The sequence below is a fragment of the Theropithecus gelada genome, chromosome 19 (assembly GCF_003255815.1).
Source record: "Theropithecus gelada isolate Dixy chromosome 19, Tgel_1.0, whole genome shotgun sequence".
Classification (NCBI taxonomy): domain Eukaryota; kingdom Metazoa; phylum Chordata; class Mammalia; order Primates; family Cercopithecidae; genus Theropithecus; species Theropithecus gelada.
Window position 1 is genome coordinate 45488560 of NC_037687.1, and position 20671 is coordinate 45509230.

At 50.7% G+C, this 20671-nt stretch overlaps 1 protein-coding gene across 4 annotated transcripts in view; it reads right to left on the reverse strand.

The window, feature by feature from the left end:
* Positions 1 to 3622: 3622 nt before the first annotated feature.
* GPI (glucose-6-phosphate isomerase) overlaps positions 3623 to 20671 on the reverse strand; it is a 47290-nt gene continuing 30241 nt past the window's right edge. For 3 of the 4 annotated variants that reach the window (XM_025365950.1, XM_025365946.1, XM_025365947.1), the window contains 9 exons: positions 11505 to 11565; positions 11057 to 11100; positions 10760 to 10912; positions 8418 to 8547; positions 8193 to 8269; positions 4619 to 4747; positions 4323 to 4398; positions 4169 to 4235; positions 3623 to 4058 (listed from right to left, as the gene is read on the reverse strand). In XM_025365950.1, coding sequence (XP_025221735.1) covers positions 3923 to 4058; positions 4169 to 4235; positions 4323 to 4398; positions 4619 to 4747; positions 8193 to 8269; positions 8418 to 8547; positions 10760 to 10912; positions 11057 to 11100; positions 11505 to 11565 — 873 coding nt within the window. In that variant the 3' untranslated portion in view covers positions 3623 to 3922. The remainder of the gene's footprint in view (positions 4059 to 4168; positions 4236 to 4322; positions 4399 to 4618; positions 4748 to 8192; positions 8270 to 8417; positions 8548 to 10759; positions 10913 to 11056; positions 11101 to 11504; positions 11566 to 20671) is intronic. The other variant, XM_025365948.1, reaches the window with a different exon arrangement.

Genomic DNA, 20671 nt, shown 5'->3' on the forward strand with positions numbered 1-20671 from the left:
AGCCACTGGGCCCAGGCTCCAAAAAGCCTTCCCGGGAAATAAAAATTTTAGGTGGGATAATGGTATTATCAATAACAAGAACAATGAAGTTTTTAATTTTTAGAGAAACACACCAAAATGCTTATAGATGAAATATCTGGGATTTGCTACTACATAATTAAAGTGGGATGTAGATACAGTAAGATTGGCCATGAATTGATAATTGTTGAAATTTGGTGACAGGCACATGGAGATTTATTCTATTTGGGTTTTATATGTTTGAGATTTTTCGGAGTTTTTATTTTTGTTTTGTTTTTGAGACAGAGTCTCCCTGGGTCGCCCAGGCTGGAGTGCAGTGGCGCCATCTCACTGCAACCTCTGCCTCCCAGGTTCAAGCGATTCTCCTGCCTCAGCCCCCCAAGTAGCTGGATTAGGATTACAGGTGCCCACCACCACGCCTGGCGCCCAGCTTTTTTTTTTTTGAGACGGAGTTTCTCTCTTGTTGCCCAGGCTGGAGTGCAGTGGCATGATCCCAGTTCACCGCAACCTCTGCCTCCCAGGTTCAAGCCCTTCTTCTGCCTTAGCCTCCCAAGTAGCTGAGATTACAGGCATGTGCCACCACGCCCGGCTAACTTTGTATTTTTAATAGAGACAGGGTTTCTCCATATTTATCAGGCTGTCTTTGAACTCCCAACCTCAGGTGATCTGCCCACCTTGGCCTCCCAAAGTATTAGTATTACAGGTGTGAGCCACCGCGCCCAGCCACACAATACAGTTTTTTAAATTCCTGCAGCACAACGTGGGTGAATTTCAAAAGCATCATGGGAAGAAGCCAGACACAAAAGGTGCCGTTCTGGTCAAAGCAGAACTTCAGGGGAAAAAAGATCAGTTCAATGGTAGTCAGGAATTGGGATGAGGGAGTAGGACTGGACCACAAGAGTGTCAGGAACTTCTGAGGGTGAGGAAAATGCTGTATATCTTGTCTGTAATGGTTATAAGACTGTATATACACTTGTGAAAACAGAACTGTATAGCAAAGAAAGGTGAATCTTACTATATGTAAATTACACCCCAATAAACCTAACTTTTTTAAAATGCAGGCTGCAAAAACATTATTTTAGGATTCATAACATGGTATGCAAAGGAAACGTATGTTTTCAAGGATTTACACCTCAAAGGAGGAAGCACCAGCCTTTGTGATGTTCGGCTTTAGCCCAGCAAGGACCTGGAGACGCAACCTGTTTAATCCTGTTTTATCACACTTCAACCTGACAGCTGTAAAAGGCCCTATGATGCTGGGCACGGTGGCTTGCACCTGTAATCCCAACACTTTGGGAGGCCAAGGCAGGAGGATCACTTGAGCCCAGGAGTTCAAGATAAGCCTGGGCAACACAGTGGTGTCACCAGGGCAGGGTCTTGACTACAGGTTGTCCAGGTTCTTGGAATGCTGAACAGAGAGGTGGAAAAAACACACAAAAAAGCAACAAAAGAAGGAACAAAAGCACAGATTTATTGACGCGAAAGTACACTCCACAAAGCAGGAGGAGGCTCAAGCAAGTGCCCTGTTTAGAAAATCTGGGGTTTAAGTACCCTTTAGAGGTTTCCTATTTGGTTACACCCTATGTAAATAAAGACTTGGCCTGCCACCAATCAGAGGCTGAAGTGAACGCTCCCTTGTCTCTAGACCCTATTCTCCTGTCTCAGTGGGACCCTATCACTACAAAAATTTATTTTCTAGTTTTCTTACTTTTTTTTTTCTTTAAACAACAGTACACTGATCTACAAAAATTTAAAAATGAGCTGAGTGTACTGGCTGTCTCACGTGTCCGTGTGAAAAGACCCCCAAACAGGCTTTGTGTGAGCAACATGGCTGTTTATTTCACCTGGGTGCAGGCAGGCTGAGTCCATAAAGAGTCAGCAAAGGGCGGTGGATTATCATTAGTTCTTCTAAGTTTGGGGATAGGCAGTGGAGGTAGGAGCAACGTTTGCGGGCAGGGGGTGGATCTCACAAAGTACATTCTCAAGGTGGGGGGAGAATTACAAAGAACCTTCTTAAGGGTGGGGGAGATTACAAAGCACATTGATCAGTTAGGGTGGGGCAGAAACAAATTACAATGGTGGAATGTCATCAGTTAAGGCTATTTTCACTTCTTTTATGGATCTTCAGTTGCTTCAGGCCATCTGGTCACAAAGGATATGATGGCTTAGCTTGGGCTCAGAGGCCTTACACTGGCATGCATCTGTGGACCCAGCTACTTGGAAGGCTGAGGTGAGAAAACCACCTCAGCCTGGGAATTTGAGGCTTCAGTCAGCTATAACTGCATCACTGCAGTCCAGCCTGGGCAATGAAGACCGTGTCTCTAAGAAAAAAAATTCTGGCCGGGCGCGGTGGCTCAAGCCTGTAATCCCAGCACTTTGGGAGGCCGAGATGGGTGGATCACGAAGTCAGGAGATCGAGACCATCCTGGCTAACACGGTGAAACCCCATCTCTACTAAAAAATACAAAAAACTGGCCAGGCGAGGTGGCGGGCGCCTGTAGTCCCAGCTACTCGGGAGGCTGAGGCAGGAGAATGGCGTAAACCCGGGAGGCGGAGCTTGCAGTGAGCTGAGATCCGGCCACTGCACCCCAGCCTGGGCGACAGAGCAAGACTCCGTCTCAAAAAAAAAAAAAAAATTCTGAATAGGCTGGTAATCCCAACACTGTGGGAGGCTGAGGTGGGAGGTTCTCGAGCCCTGAAATTCAAGACCCGTCTCTACAAAAAATGAAAAAACTAGCAGGGCATGGTGGCACAACCTGTAGTCTCAACTACTTGGGCGGCTGAGGCAAGAGGACTGCCTGAGCCTGAGTGGTTGGGGTTGCAGTGAGCTGTGATGGCACCGCTGCACTCCAGCCTGGGCAATGGAGCAAGACCCTGTCTAAAAAAATAAGTTGTTTAAAAAAAAAAAGAAAATTGTGCCGGACGTGGTGGCTCATACCTGTAATCCCAGCACTTCGGGAGGCTGAGGCGGGTGGATCACCTGAGGTCAAGAGTTCAAGACCAGCCTGCCCAACATGGTAAAACCCCTTCACTACTAAAAATACAAAAATTAGCTCGACGTGGTGGTGTGTGCCTGTAATCCCAGCTACTCAGGAGGCTGAGGCAGGAGAATAGCTTGAACTCGCCCGGGAGGCGGAGGTTGCAGTGAGCCGAGATTGCACCACTGCACTCCAGTCGGGGCAACAGAGCGATACTCAAAAAAAAAAAAAAATCCTATTTCCAATATCTATCTGCCTTTTAAAGTGAAAGAACTACCTGAGCATCTTGCCAGGAGATGGCAGTCACCCTTGGTCGTGTCCAGGAATTCACCCCAAACAAACATCATCTCAATGCAGTTTGCAGAACCAGAGTGAACAGAGTATCCAATTTCTCCAGTCACAGAGGTGAGGAGTGGAAAACAGTCTTAGGATTTGGTGACACAGGCCAAGTTGCCCTCTTGACTGATTGTGCTCCCACCCCACTACTGTCTTCTGAAAGCACCTGGCTCCACTCTAGACCCGCTCACCACTTAGTATTCAGTGTCCACGGAGGCACAGGCTGCGTCCTACTGAGCGCTCCTGCCTTCTGCTACATAAAGCACCATCGCAGGAAAAAAATCAGAGGCTGAGCCTACAACCTCCTCTGTGGCATCTTTATTTTTCTACATGGGGTGTGAACAACGTGAACGTGGGTCAGAAAAGTCAGCTGCACAAAAACACTTCAGCCAGTTGTAACACAGAGGGAGCGAAGACATGGAGGGGCTGGGGGTAGCAATTTGAGATCAGCCCTCCCCGCCAAGGGCTCGTGGTCCAAGCCCACAACCAGAGGGCGCTCTGGGTGGTGTCCAGGACCATGCAGTGCCGGCTCTGGGGAGCAGGGACAAGAGAAAGAGGAATCACAGAGGAGGCTGCGGCTGAGCATGAGTTTATTGGACTCTGGCCTCGCGCTGCTGCTTGATGAAGTTGATAAGCCCGTTGGTGGAAGCATCGTGAGAGGTCACTTGAGCACTGCCATCAAGCTCAGGCTCAATTTTCTTAGCCAGCTGCTTTCCCAGCTCCACTCTGCCAAGAAAAGAAGGTTAGAGTGGTATGGGGAAGGCTCTAACGTTGCTACTGAAATCCCTTAGCCGACCCAAAGGTATTCCTGGCCCTCCCCTGAGTGAGCAACTCACCCCCACTGGTCAAAGCTGTTGATGTCCCAGATGATGCCCTGAACGAAGATCTTGTGCTCATACATGGCTGCAGAGGGGACAGACAGGGCACGTCAGGGCTCCGCAAGCCCATTCCAACCTACCCCAAGCCAGGACCTTTCTCCTACTCACTCACCGACCAAGGCTCCAAGCATAAATGGTGTGAGCTTGGTGAACACAATAGAGTTGGTTGGGCGATTTCCTTCAAAGACCTGCAGAAAACACCAAGGAATGTCTCCAAGTGAGTCCTGATCCCTCAACCCCTTGAAGGGAAGCACGCCCTGCCCCAGAGGCTGAGATGTACAGGTCTGTGAGGACAGGCCCTCCCACTCTGTAGGACAAGCCAGGCATGCCCCAAGCCCCTGCCTGGTGCCACAGCTTCACACCTCCAACTCCAGCATGCACCCCAAAGCCGAATGCAGAAGTGCTGACCTTATGTGGCAGCAGCCTCTCAAGGTCCTCTGGACTCTTGCCTGCAGCCTGGAGCTCCTTTCGGGCCTCCTCCGTTGATTTCCCCCTCATCAGGGCTTCCGTCTGGGCCAGGAAGTTGGCCAGGAGGATCTGATGAGCGAGACATCAGTTATGCTTGAGAGCACTGTCTGAGCTTCAGGCAGAGGGACAAGACCGCCTGGCACTTCTCAGCAGGGGTCAGTCCCAGCCTGGGTCACTCACTATATAGCTCAGTTGGAGCGAAGGGAACACATCCAATGACACCACAAGGCAGGGAACAGTGATAACTGCTCTTTTAGAACTACACACCAGTGGCCAGGCACGGTGGCTCACGCCGGTAATCCCAGCACTTTGGGAGGCCGAGGTGGGTGGATCACGGGGTCAGGAGCTCGAGACCAGCCTGAGCAACATGGTGAAACCCCGTCTCTACTAAAAATACCAAAAAAAATTAGCTGGGCATGGTGGCGCGTGCCTGTAATCAGGCAGGAGCCTGAGGCAGGAGAATCACTTGAACCTGGGAGGCAGAAGGTGCAGTGAGCTGAGATTGGACTCCAGCACTCCAGCCTGGGCAACAGAGCTAAAAAAAAAAAAAGAAAAGAAAAGAAAAAAGAAAAAAAAAGAACGAACGAACTACGCACCACTTGCCGGGTTCCTGCTAACAATTTTACCAACATCTATCTTTTAAGATCCTAAGAAAGTAGCCGGGCATGGTGGTGTGCACCTGTAATCCCAGCTACTCAGGAGGCTTAAGCACGAGAATTGCTTGAACCCAGGAAGCTGAGGTTGCAGTGAGCCAAGGTCGCACTACTGCACTACAGCCTGGGCAACAAAGTGAAAAAGTGTCTCGAAAAAATAATAATAATAATACTAAGATCCTAAGGAGGAAAGCCATCATTGCCCTGTTCTAGTAGAGCCTTAGGTTCCACAAGTCCACAGTGCTGGATCACAGAACTATAGATGGGAAGAATCAGAATTCAACCCAGCTTACTGACTCCAAAGCTTGTGCTACTGTTACTGTAACCCTATGCTGCTCTGCACACCTAAGACAAGGCACAATAAATTCTGTGAAGGAGTTTGAGGGCAGCTTGGGCAACAAAGTGAGACTCCATCTCTACAAAAAATAAAAAAATTAAAAAATCAGCTGGGTGTTTGCCTGTTCCCAGCTACTCAGGAGGCTGAGGTAGGAGGATTGCTTGAGCCCAGGAGGGTGAGGCTGCAGAGAGCCTGATTGTGCCACTGCACTCCAGCCTGGGCAACAGAACAAGACTCTGTCTCTTTAAAAAAAAAAAGAAAGAAAAGAAATAGCTAGGGATGGTGCACATCTGTGGTCCCACCTACTCAGGAGGCTGAGATAAAAGGATTGCTTTAGCCCAGGAGTTCAAGGCTGTAGTGAGCTATGATTGGGCCACTGCACTCCAGCCTCAGCAGAGTGACATGCCATCTCTAAAATTAAAAAATAAAAATAAAATAAACAAAAGGGGAGATTTTCCTGGATTATCTAGTAGGCCCAATCTAATCACACTGGCCCTTAAAAGTAAAAGAGGGCCAGGTGTGGTGGCTCACACCTGTAATCCTAGGGGGTCGAGGCAGGAGAATCACTTGAGCCCAGGAGCTGGAGACCAGCCCAGGCAACATAGTGAAACCCCGTCTCTACTAAAAGTTTAAAAGTTAGGCCAGGCGCGGTGGCTCATGCCTGTAATCCCAGCACTTTGGGAGGCCGAGGCGGGCGGATCACAAGGTCAGGAGATCAAGACCACGGTGAAACCCCGTCTCTACTAAAAATACAAAAAATTAGCCAGGCGCGGTGGCTGGCGCCTGTAGTCCCAGCTACTCAGGAGGCTGAGGCAGGAGAATGGCATGATCCCGGGAGACGGAGCTTGCAGAGAGCCGAGATCGCGCCACTGCACTCCAGCCTGGGCAACAGAGCAAGACTCCGTCTCAAAAAAAAAAAAAAAAAAAAGTTAGCCAGGCATGGTGGTGTGTGCCTGTAAGTCTCAGCTACTTGGGGGGCTGAGGCAGGAAGATTGTTTGAGCCTGGGACGTCGAAAATGCCGTGAACTGTGATCATGCCACTGAAGTCCAGCCTGGACAACATAGCACGATGCTGTCACTTAGGGAATAAAAGAAAAATGTAGAGGAGGAAGGTGAAGGGGTGGCCTGCCCCTCCACACCTGTAGGCGTTTCTCATTAGGTGGAACGAGAGACTTGAGAAAAGAAATGAGACACAGAGACAAAGTAATAGAGAAAGAAAAGGTGGGCCCAGGGGACCGGAGCTCAGCATACAGAGGACTCACGGCAGCGCGGGTCTCTGAGTTCTCTTAGTATTTATTGATAATTATCTTTACCATCTTAAAGAAAAAGAAGTGGCAAGATAATAGGATCATTATAGGGAGAAAGTCAGCAGTAAGACGTATAAATAAAGTTCTCTGTGACATGAATAAGTTTAAGGAAAAGTGCTGTGCCTTGATATGCATATGTAAACATCTCCATAAACCTTTTTAGTGCATAAAGAGCAGCACTGCACTAGAACCAGCAAGCTGCCTTCAGGCACTTGTTTAACAAAGTACACCCTGCACAGCCCAAAATCCATTAAACCTGGAGTCACCACAGCACATGTCTCTTGCAAGGACAAGGTTGGGGGTAGGGTCACAGATTAACAGCATCTCAAATACCGAACAAAATGGAGTCTCTTATGTCTACTTCTTTCTATATAGACACAGTAACAGTCTGATCTTTCTTTTCCCCACAGAAGGTAAACAAGTCAGTCAGAGAGATGCAACAGAAATGGCAAGACAGAATCAAAGCTTCAGAAGGATTTAACCTGCCATTGCTGGTTCTGCAGTGAAGAGGCCCACAAGTTAGGGAATGCAGGTGACCTTGAGAATCTGAGAAGGACCTTCAGCCCACAGCAAGAAGTTGGACTTCAGTTCCACAAACATACAGAAATGAATTCTGCCAACCACCTGGCAAGCACAGAAAAGGCTTTCCCCCTAAAGTCTCCAGAAAGAAACACAGTCCTGATGACACCTTGATTTCAGCCTGCAAGACTCTAAGCAGAGATACAGCAGGGCCTGCTGGACATCTGAGCTTCAGAAACTCTTGAGATAGGCCAGGTGCGTTGGCTTATGCCTATAATCCCAGCACTTAGGGAGGCTGAGGCAGGTGGATCACTTGAGGTCATGAGTTCAAGACCAGCCTGGCCAACACAGTGAAACCTTCTACCAAAAATATAAAAATTAGCAGGCCGTGGTGGTGAGTGCCTATAGTCCCACCTACTTGGGAGGCTGAGGCGTAAGAATCACCTGAGGCTGGGAGGGGGAAGGTTGCAGTAAGCCAAGATCGCGCCACTGCACTCCAGCCTGGGCAACACAGCAAGACTCTGTCCCTACTCCCCATCCTCAAAAAAAGAGTGTTGTTTTAAGCCTCCATGTTTGTTGTCATTTGTTATGGCAGGAATAGAAAACTAACGTGATTGTTAACCAATGCATCAGGTTTCCAGAGGTCTGGGTACAATGTGAGCCAGACCCTCCAGATGGGGCCAGATGGGGGCTCTTACCTTGTGATGCAAACCCTTCCGTATGGGGTGCTGGGTCTGGACCGGGATGAGGAAGTCACAGGGTATCATCTTGGTGCCTGTGAAGGGCACTGTGGTCACCCACATGACCCCCGCCCATGGGAGCTAGCCATACAGCCTAGAGGAGGGCACTGACCTAAGTGAGATATCTCTTCTGGAAGATCCTTTCCCTCCCCAACGCCACCCTGCCCAGCCACACGGGCCTACCTTGGTGGATGAGCTGGTAAAAAGCATGCTGGCCATTGGTCCCAGGCTCCCCCCACACAATGGGGCCTGTTTGGTGGTCCACACGGGTGCCAGATTTGGTGATGTATTTCCCATTGGACTCCATGTCGCCCTGGAAAAGGAAGAGAAACCCAGCCCTTGGCAGAATGAAAGAACATTTAAAAAGAAAGAAAGAAGCCGGGCGCAGTGGCTCAAGCCTGTAATTCCAGCACTTTGGGAGGCCGAGGCGGGCGGATCACCTGAAGTTGGGAGTTTGAGACCAGCCTGGCCAACATGGAGAAACCCTGTCTCTACTAAAAATACAAAATTAGCCAGGTGTGATGGCGCATGCCTATAATCCCAGCTACTTGGGAGGCTTAGGCAGGACAATCACTTGAACACGGGAGGCAGAGGTTGTGGTGAGCCGAGATCTCGCCACTGCACTCCAGCCTGGGCAACAAGAGCAAAACTCCATCTCAAAAAAAAAAAACAGAAAAAGAAAAGAAAAAAAAACAAACCCAACCCTCTACCTGCAAATCTTGATCCTTCACACACTGTACCCAAATCCTGCTCCTTCCTGCACCACGCCCAAGTTCTGCCCAGATGCTCCAGACAGACCCACCCTGCCCTGGCCCCGTGAGGCGGACCTGCACCCGTGTCCACAGGCACGATCCCCTTCCTCCCCGCACCCGTGAGGACACAGCCTCCCAACCTTTCCAGCTTAGGCCACGGTGCAAGAAGGACTCATGCCCAGGAAAAGGTGGGTCTGGAGGTCAGGCAAGGACCTCCCTAAAGACAAAATCGGTCACAAAATCAACTCATTTCTTAAGGGAGAGCAGGCTGGGGTCCAGAGGGCACAGCTTTTTTTTTTTCCCCAAGAGAAAGAGTCTCACTCTGTCACACAGGCTAGAGTACAGTGGTAGAATCGTAACTCACTGAAGCGTCGACCTCTTGGGCTCAAGCAAACCTCTTGCCTCAGCCTCCGAAGTAGCTGGGACTACAGGTGCTGCACCACCATGCCCAGCTATTGTTAGTTTTTGTGGGTTTTTTTGTAGAGACCGGGTCTCGCTATGTTGCCCAGGCTGGTCTTGAACTCCTGGCCTCAAGCAATGGCCCCCAGCCTCCCAAGGTGCTGGGATTGCAGGCATCAGCCACCACACCCGGCTTAGAGTACAGCCTTTGAGGGCTGTCACCTCAACTAGACGCTAGGCTTTGGGCACTCACCTGGGCCCTGGTCATGGCAACCCTCACCAAGGCAGCTGGGATTTGAGGAACCTTGGCCTCTCCTTCAATCACAGGATTTGCTTCCAGGTGTTGGTGAAGCCTTCTGTACCTGCCCAAAGCAACTCAAGAGCTGCTGGACAGGGACTGGCTTTGTACTAAACAAAAGCAAGGACAGGGTCGGGCCTGGTGGCTCATGCCTGTAATCCCAGCACTTTGGGAGGCCAAGGCAGGTGGATCGCTTGAGGCCAGGAGTTCGAAACCAGCCTGGGCAACATAGTGAAACCCCATCTCCACTAAAAACACAAAAATTAGCCAGGCATGGTGGTGCATGCCTGTAATCCCAGTTACTTGGGAGGCTGAGGCACAGGAATCGCTTGAACTCAGGAAGCGGAGGTTGCAGTGAGCCAAGATCGTGCCACTGCACTCCTGCCTGGGTGACAGAATGAGAATCTGTTCAAAACAAAAAAAGCAGGGACAGTTGCGGAAAAGCTTTCTGGGATATAATGTGACTAGGAAAGGGTCTGCTAAGCCTCTTAGGGGCTCTGGAGATCCCAAGGCAGAAGAGGACCACGTAGTCCAAAGAGGCTACCACAGACTAGATAGAGACTTGCTTTTCTGGAAACATAAAGGTACTACGGGCTACAAGGGATTCCAGCTTGCAGCCCCACCCTATGGCCAAATCCCACCTCCTCTAACATGGACAGACCCAGATCCTCGTAACTGTACTAGATCCTGCCTCCTCAGATATTAATGGACCTAGGACCTCATACCAGGGATAGATCCTACGTCCTCAGACACTATGCTGGGCATGCATAGTGATGTGCAAGAAAGAAGTGACCCCAGCTGAGAAACATCCCCTGAGCCAAGCCAGGACCTCCCTAGCCAGGGCGACATGATCACCAGTCATGCCCCTCCCATGGTGGTCAAACTCAGATGACACTCAACTGGAACCAACCTCAGTTACAAAGATTCATCCTGAGACAAGGAGCACAGGTGGACCTTGGCCAGGCCCAAGGGCAATGGGGCAAAGAGCTCCTGGAGGAGCTGAAACCCAGGTTCCTGGACCTCCCAGACCCCCCACAGGCCCTGCTGACTCCAAGGCCTGGTCTGGCAGCTGGTACCTGCTGGAAGTACGCAGCAAAGCGGTGCAGGTACTGGTCATAGGGCAGCATGGCATGCGTCTCACACCCAAAGCAGTTGATGTACCAGATACCCAGCAGGGCCAGCAGGACGGGGGCGTTCTTCTCCAGGGGCGTCGTGCGGAAGTGCTGGTCCTGAAACAGGAGCAGGGTGAGTGGAAGCTGAGCAGCTGCACGGGGAGGGGGAGGGACAGGACAGTGGGGGAGAAAGGGGAGGGACCAGGACCAACACACACGCCTCTGGCCAGCACTTGGCAGAGAACCAGCCTCAGCACTCACCATCCAGTGAGCCCCCGAGAGCAGCTGCTCGAAGTTGTCAAAACCTGTGACACAAAAGCAGAGTCAACAGAAGTGGCCACACCCTGCGTCCTGTGGGCATTGGGCACAGCATCTTCTGCAACCAAGGAAGGCTGCATGGAGAGCCAGAAGACACGACATGGGAGGACTCAGGCCTAGACAAAGCCCCTCCAGTGAGAGGTGGCCCTGAGTGCAGGGATCTGACTCTGCCTAGGATAGGAGAGAAACAGGACTGCAGGTGTGAGGGGCAGAGACGGGGGCCGACCCGCACACCCAAAAAAACCCAGACCTTCCCTATGGACATGAAATAAATATCCCAGCCAGCTGCAGAGAGGCCAGCAGCCTGTGAGGACAGCATGATGTTCAGGGACACGAGCCCCCTACCCTGTCTCCCACGGGGGCTACAAGACACAGAAACATACACACTCACCCACGTGCAGGGCAATGGAGAGTCCGATGGCCGACCACAGCGAGTAGCGTCCTCCCACCCACTAGGAGAGACAGGACAAGGTGCTGAGGGAGGGCCGGCACACCCCGCCCCCCACCTCCTGCCGGAAACCCTGTCCCTGGTCTTGCACAGGGGTATCTTGGAGGGCCCTGGCCCAACCCACCTCCAGGAAGCAAGACAGCAGGCAGGCGCTGGCAACACACGGGAAGACCAACAGGGCAGACTACACGTGGAACTGACCACAGCCACAAGACAAACTGAAGAGCTTACCGGGGTCTTCCCTGAGATGTTGGGCCCTGTCTCTGCAGACACCAGCAGACCCAGGGCCTCATACCTGTGCCAGGGCCCACCTCCTCAGACACGGACAGACCCCGGGCCTCATACCTGTGCCAGGACCCACCTCCTCAGACACGGACAGACCCCGGGCCTCATACCTGTGCCAGGGCCCACCTCCTCAGACACAGACAGACCCCGGGCCTCATACCTGTCACAGGTCCCACCTCCTCAGACACGAACAGACCCAGATCCTCATACTGGTACCAGATCCTACCTCCTCAGACATGGACAGACCCAGATCCTCATACCAGGGCCAGAGCCTACCTCCTCAGATACTGACAGATCCAGATCCTCATAGCAGGACCAGACCTTACCTTCTCTCACACTGACAGACCCAGATCCTTACATGTGCACCAGATCCTCCCTCCTCAGACATGAACAGACCAAGATCCTCATACTCATGCCAGATCCTACCTCCTAAGATATGGACAGACCCAGATCCTACCTCCTCAGACTTGGGGAGACCCAGATCCTCATACCAGGGCAAGGTCCTACCTCCTCAGACATTGACAGACCCAGATCCTTATGCCTGTAACAGATTGCTACCTCCTCAGATATTGAAAGACTCAGATCCTCAAACAAGGGCCAGATCCTACCTTCTCAGACACTGAAAGACCCAGATCTTTACATCTGCGCCAGATCCTACCTCCTTAGACAGGGACACACCCAGATCCTATTTCCTCAGGCATGGAGAAACCCAGATCCTCATACCAGGGCCAGGTCCTACCTCCCCAAACATTGACAGACCCAGATCCTCAAGCCTGCAAGATTCCCACCTCCTCAGACATGAAGAGACCCAGATCCTCATACCTGCAGCAGACTACTATCTCTTCAGATACTGACAGACCCAGAACCTCATACCAGTACCAGATCCTACCTCCTCAGACATGGAGAGACTCAGATCCTCATACTGGTACCAGATCCTACCTCCTCAGATATGGACACACCTAGAGCCTCATATCTGTGCCCAGTCTCACTTCCTTAGACACTGGCAGAACCAAGGCCTCATACCTGCACACAGCTCCAACTCTTTAGACACAGACAGACCCAGATGCTCACACCTGTGCCATATCCAACCTCCTCAGATATTGAAAGACTCAGATCCTCATACCTGTATGAGATCCTACCTCCTCAGATATTGAGAGACCCAGATCCTCATACCAGGGCCAGATGCTACCTCCTCAGATACTGACATACCCAGATACTCATACCAGGGCCAGATCCTACCTTCCACAACACTGACAGACCAAGATCCTTATATGTGCACCAGATCCTACCTTCTCAGACATGGAGAGACCCAGATCCTCATACCAGGGCCAGGTCCTACCTCCTCAGACACTGACAGACCCAGATCCCCATGCCTGTAACAGATTCCTACGTCCTCAGAAATGGAGAGACCCAATACTCATACCTGTACCAAATTCTTACCTCCTTGGACATTGAAAGATGTCTGGACAGACCCATAATGACGACATGAACAGACCCAGATCCTTGTAGCTGTACCAGATTCCTGCCTTCTCACACATGGAGAGACTCAGATCCTCCTACCTGTACCAGATCCTAATACCAAGACCAGATCCTACCTTCTGAAACATGGAAAGACCCAGATCCTTATGTCTGAGCCAGATCCTCCCTCTGCAGACATGAAGAGACCCAGATCCTCATACTCATGCCAGATCCTACCTCCTCAGACATGGACAGACCCAGAACCTACTTCCTCAGACTTGGAGAGACCAAGAACCTCATACCAGGGCTAGGTCCTACCTCCTCAAACATGAACAGACCCAGATCCTCATACCAGGGAGAGATCCTACCTCCTCAGACATGAAGAGACCCAGATCCTCATACCTGTACCAGATTCCTACCTCCTCAGATATTGAAAGACCCAGATCCTCAAACTAGGGCCAGATCCTACCTTCTCAGACATGAAGAGACCCAGTTCCTCATACCTGTACCAGATTCCTACCTCCTCAGACATGGACAGACCCAGATCCTCTCACCTGTACCAGAGCCTACCTCCTAAGACACTGACAGACTCAGATCCTTATACCAGGGTCAGATCCTACCTCCTCAGATACTGACAGATCCAGATCCTTATACCGGCACCCAGACACTATCTCTTCAGACACTGACAGTCCCAGATCCTCAAAATCCTAATGGGACAGATCCTACCTTCTCAGGCATGAACAGACCCCGATCCTTATATCTGCCACAGATCCTACCTCCGCGGACATGAACAGACCCAGATCCTCACTACCTCCTCAGACACGGACAGACTCAGATCCTACCTCCTCAGATATGGAGAGATCCACATCCTCATACCAGAGCCAGGTCCTACCTCCTCAGACAGTGAAAGACGCAGATTCTCATGTATGTACCAGATTCCTACCGCCTCCAACACTGACAGACCCAGATCCTTATACCAGGGCCAGATCTTATCTCCTCACACATTGACAGACCCAGATCCTCATGCCTGTAACAGATTCCTATCTCCACAGACATACAGAGACCCCAATCTTCATACCTGTACCAGATTCCTACCTCCTCAGATATTGAAAGACCCAGATCCTTATACCAGGGCCAGATCCTACCTTTTCAGACATTGATAGACCCAAATCCTTCTATTTGTGCCACATCCTACCTCCTCAGACATGGACAGACCCAGATCCTAATACCCACACCAAATCCTACCTCCTCAGACATGATCCTACCTAAACAGACCCAGATCCTTGTATCTGTACCAGATTCCTACCTTCTCACACATGGAGAGACCCAGATCCTCATACTTGTACCAGATCCTACCTCCTCAGAGATGGACAGACCCAGATCCTTACATCTGTATCAGATCCTACCTCCAGACACGGAGAGACCCAAATCCTAACACCTGTACCAGATCCTGCCTTCTCAGACATTGACAGACACAGATCCTCATGCAAGGGCCAGATCCTGCCTCCTCAGATACTGGCAGTCCCAGATCGTCATAAGCCTCATACCAGGGCCAGATCCTACCTTCTCAGACAGGGACAGACCCAGATCCTCATACCAGGGCCAGATCCTGCTTCCTCAGACACTGACAGTCCCAGATCCTCACACCTGTACCAGACTCCTCAGACATAGACAGACCCAGATCTTCACACCTGTACTGGATCCGTACCTCCTCAGATACTGACAGACCGTGATCCTCATACCAGGGCCAGATCCTACCTCCTCAGATACTGACAGACTTCAGATCCTCATAATCTTACTGGGCCAGATCCTACCTTCTCAGACATGAACAGACCCAGATCCTCATACCTGTACCAGATCCAACCTCCTCAGACACGGAAAGACCCAGATCCTCATACCAATAGCAGATTCCTACCTCCTCAGATATTGAAAGACCCAGATCCTCATACCAGGGCCAGATCGTACCTTCTCAGACATTGAAAGACCCAGATCCTTATACCTGCTCCAGATCCTACCTCCGCAGACATGGACAGATCCAGATCCTCATACTCATGCCAGAGCCAACCTCCTCAGACACGGGCACATCCAGATCCTACTCCTCAGACATGGAGCGACCCAGATCCTCATACCGGGGCCAGGTCCTACCTCCTCAGACATTGACAGATGCAGATCCTCATACGTGTACCAGATTTCTACCTCCTCAAACACCGACAGACCCAGATTGTCATATCAGGAAGAGATCTTACCTCCTCACACATTGACAGACCCAGATCTTCATGCCTGTAACAGACTCCTACCTCCTCAGTTGTGAGGAGACCCAGGTCTTCATACCTGTACCAGATTCCTACCTCCTCAGATATTGAAAGACCCAGATCCCCATACTAGGGCCAGATGCTACATTCTCAAGACATTGATAGACCCAGATCCCTATAATTGTGCCGTCCTACCTCCTGAGACATGAACAGACCCAGATCCTTATATCTGTGCCAGATCTTACCTCCTCAGACATGGACAGACCCAGATCCTCATACCTGTACCAGATCATACCTCCTCAGAAATTGACAGACTCAGATACTCATATCAGGGCCAGATCCTACCTCCTCAGATACTGACAGATACAGATCCTTATACCCGCACCCAGATACTACCTCTTCAGATACTGACAGACCCAGATCCTCAAAATCCTAATGGGCCAGATCCTACCATCTCAGACATGAACAGACCCAGATCCTCATAACAGGGCCAGATCCTAACTCCTGACACTGACTGACCCAAATCCTCACACCAGGGCCAAATCCTACCTCCTCAGACACTGACAGACCCAGATCCTCATACCTGTACCACAGTCAATCTTCTCAGACATAGAGAGACCCAGATCCTCATACCTGTACTAGATTCCTACCTCCTTAGATATTAAAAGACCCAGATCCTCACACCAAGGCCAGAGCCTACCTTCGCAGACATTAAAAGACCTAGATGCTTGTATCTGCACCAAATCCTACCTCCGCAGACATGGACAGAGCCAGATCCTCATACTCAGGCCAGATCCTACCTCCTAAGACATGGACAGACCCAGATCCTACCTCCACAGACATGAAGAGACCCAGATCCTCATACCAGGGCCAGGTCCTACCTCCTCAGACATGGGCAGACCAAGATCCTAATACGTGTACCAAATCCCACCTCCTCAGACATGAACAGACCCAGATCCTCACACCTGTACCAGATCCTACCTCCTCAGACATTTACAGACTCGGATCCTCATACCAGGGCCAGATCCTACCTCCTCAGATACTGAGAGATCCAGATCCTTATACCCACACCCAGATCCTACCTCATCGGCTATTGAGAGACCCAGATGCTTGTAATCCTCATATCAGAGTCAGATCCTACCTTCTCAGACATGAACAGACCCCGATCCTCATACTGGGGCCAGATCCTACCTCCTTAGACGATGACAGACCCAGATTCTCATACCTGTACCTGCACCCAGATCCTGCCTCCTCAGATACTGACAAACCCAAATCCTCATACGCCTCATACCAGGGCCAGATCCTACCTTCTCAGACATGGGCAGACCCAGATCCCCATACCAGGGCCAGTTCCTACCTCCTCAGATATAGACAGACCCAGATCTTCACACCTGTACCAGATCCTACCTCCTTGGACATAGACAGACCCAGATCCTCATACCTGTACCAGATGCTACTTCCTCAGAGATGGAGAGACCCAGATCCTCATACCTGTACTAGATTCGTACCTACTCAGATATTGACAGACCCAAATCCTCGTACCAAGGCCAGATCCTACCTTCTCAGACACTGAAAGACCCAGATCCTTATATCTGCACCAGATCCTACCTCCGCAGACACCACAGACATGGACAGACCCAGATCCTACCTTCTCAAACATGAAGAGACCCAGATCCGCATACCAGGGCCAGGTCCTACCTCCTCAGACATTGACAGACCCAGATCCTCATGCCTGTAAGTTTCCTACCTCCTCAGACATGAAGAGACCCCAGATCCGTATACCAGGGCCAGTTCCTACCTCCTCAGACATTGACAGACCCAGATCCTCATACCTGTACCAGATTCCTACTTCCTCAGATACTGAAAGACCCAGATCCTCAAACGAGGGCCAGATCCTACCTTCTCAGGCATTAAAATACCTAGATCCTGATATCCGTGCCAGATCCGACCTCCTCAGACATGGACAGACCCAGATCCTAATACATGCACCAAATCCTACCTCCTCAGACACGAACACACCCAGATGCTCCTATCTGTACCAGATTCCTAACTCCTCAGACATGGACACACCCAGATCCTCATACCTGTACCAGATGCTACTTCCTGAGACATGGAGAGACCCAGATCTTCATACCTGTACCAGATCCTGCCTCCTCAGACATGGACAGACTCAGATCCTCATACCTGGGCCAGATCCTACCTCCTCAGATACTGACAGATCCAGATCCTTATACCGGCACCCAGATCCTACCTCCGCAGATACTGACCATACCAGATTCTTATACCTGCACCCAGATCCTACCTCCTCAGATACTGACAGACCCAGATCCTCATAATCCTAATGGGCCAGATCCTACCTTCTCAGACATGGACAGACCCAGATGCCCATACCAGGGCCAGATCCTACCTCCTCAGACACTGACAGACCCAGATTCTCATACCTGTACCAGATTCAACCCCCTCAGAGATGGAGACCCACATCCTCATACCAGGGCCAGATTCCTACCTCCTCAGATACTGACAGACCCAGATCCTTATACCAGGGTCAGATCCTACCTTCTCAGACATTGAAAGACCCAGATCCTTATACCTGCTCCAGATCCTACCTCCACAGACATGGACATACCCAGAGCCTCATACTCATGCCAGATCCTACCTCCTCAGACACGGAGAGATCCAGATCCTACCTCCTCAGACGTGGGGAGACACAGATCATCATACCAGGGCCAGACAGTACTCTTCACACACTGACAGACCCAGATCCTCATGCCTGTAACAGATTCCTCCCTCCTCAGACATGGAGAGACCCAGATCCTCATACCTGTACTAGATTCCTACCTCTTCAAATATTGAAAGACTCAGATCCTCATACCAGTGCCAGATCCTACCTTCTCAGACATTAAAAGACCCAGATCCTTATACTTGCTCCAGATCCTACCTCCTCAGACATGGACAGACCCAGATCCTCACACTTGTAGCAGATCCTACCTGTTCAGACATAGAGAGACCCAGATCCTCACACCTGTACCAGATCCTACCTCCTCAGACACTGACAGACCCAGATCCTCATACCTGTACCCGCACCCAGATCCTATCTTCTCAGATACTGACAGACCCAAATCCTCATAAGCCTCATACCAGCGCCAGATCCTACCTTCTTAGACATGGACAGACCCAGATCCTCATACCTGTATCAGATTCCTACCTCCTCAGACATAGACAGACCCAGATCCTCACACTTGTACCAGATTCTACCTCCAGACATGGAGAGACCCAGATCTTCATACCTGTACCAGATTTGTACCTCCTCCGATATTGAAAGACCCAGATCCTCATACCAAGGCCAGATCCTACCTCCTCAGATACTGACAGTTCCAAATTCTTATACCCGCACCCAGATCCTACCTCCTCAGATATTGACAGTCTCAGATCCTCATCTTCCTATCAGGGCCAGATCCTACCTTCTCAGACACTGAAAGACCCAGATCCTCATATTTATGCCAGATCCTACCTCCTCAGACATGGACAGACCCAGATCCTACCTCTGCAGACATGAAGAGACTCAGTTACGCATACCAGGGCCAGGTCCTACCTCCTCAGACATTGACAGACCCAGATCCTCATGCCTGTAACAGATTCCTACCTCCTCAGACATGAAGAGATCCAAATCCGTATACCAGGGCCAGGTCCTACCTCCTCAGACTTGACAGACCCAGATCATCATACCTGTACCAGATTCCTACCTCGTCAGATACTGAAAGACCTAGATCCTCAAATGAGGGCCAGATCCTACCTTTTCAGACATTAAAAGACCTAGATCCTTGTATCTGTGCCAGATCCTACCTCCTCAGACATGGACAGACCCAGATCCTAATACATGCACCAAATCCTACCTCCTCAGACACGAACACACCCAGATCCTCCTATCTGTACCAGATTCCTGCCTCAGACACTGACAGATCCAGATCCTTATACCCGCACCCAGATCCTACCTCCGCAGATACTGACCATACCAGATTCTTATACCTGCACCTAGATCCTACCTCCTCAGATACTGACAGACCCAGATCCTCATAATCCTAATGGGCCAGATCCTACCTTCTCAGACATGGACAGACCCAGATACCCATACCAGGGTCAGATCCTACCTCCTCAGACACTGACAGACCCAGATCCTCAAAACTGTACCAGATTCCACCCCCTCAGAGATGGAGAGATCCACATCCTCATACCAGGGCCAGATTCCTACCTCCTCAGATACTGACAGACCCAGATCCTCATACCAGGGTCAGAGTCTACCTTCTCAGACATGGACAGACCCAGATCCTCATAACTGCACCAGATCCTACCTCCTGAGACATGGAGAGACCCAGATCTTCACACCTGTACCAGACCCTACCTCCTCAGGCATGGACAGACTCAGATCCTTATACCTGGGCCAGATCCTACCTCCTCAGACACTGACAGATTCAGATCCTCATACCTGTACCAGATTCAACCTCCTCAGAGATGGAGAGACCCACATCCTCACATGAGGGCCGGATTCCTACCTCCTCAGGTATTGACAGACCCAGATCCTCATACCAGGGCCAGATCTTACCTTCTCAGACATAGAAAGACCCAGATCCTTATACCTGCTCCAGATCCTACCTCCACAGACATGGACAGACCCAGATCCTCATACTCATGCCAGATCCTACCTCCTCAGACACGGGCACATCCAGATCCTACCTCCTCAGACACGGGCAGACCCAGATCCTACCTCCTCAGACATGGACAGATCCAGATCCTACCTCCTCAGACATGGACAGATCCAGATCTTACCTCTTCACACGTTGACAGACCCAGATCTTCATGCCTATAACAGATTCCTACCTTCTCAGACATGGAGAGACCCAGATCCTCATACCTGTACTAGATTCCTACCTGCGCCAGATCCTACCTCCTCAGACATGGACAGACCCAGATCCTCACACTTGTACCAGATCCTACCTGCTCAGACATAGAGAGACCCAGATCCTCACACCTGTACCAGATCCTACCTCCTCAGACATGGACAGACCCAGATCCTCATACTTGTACCAGATCCTACCTGCTCAGACATAGAGAGACCCA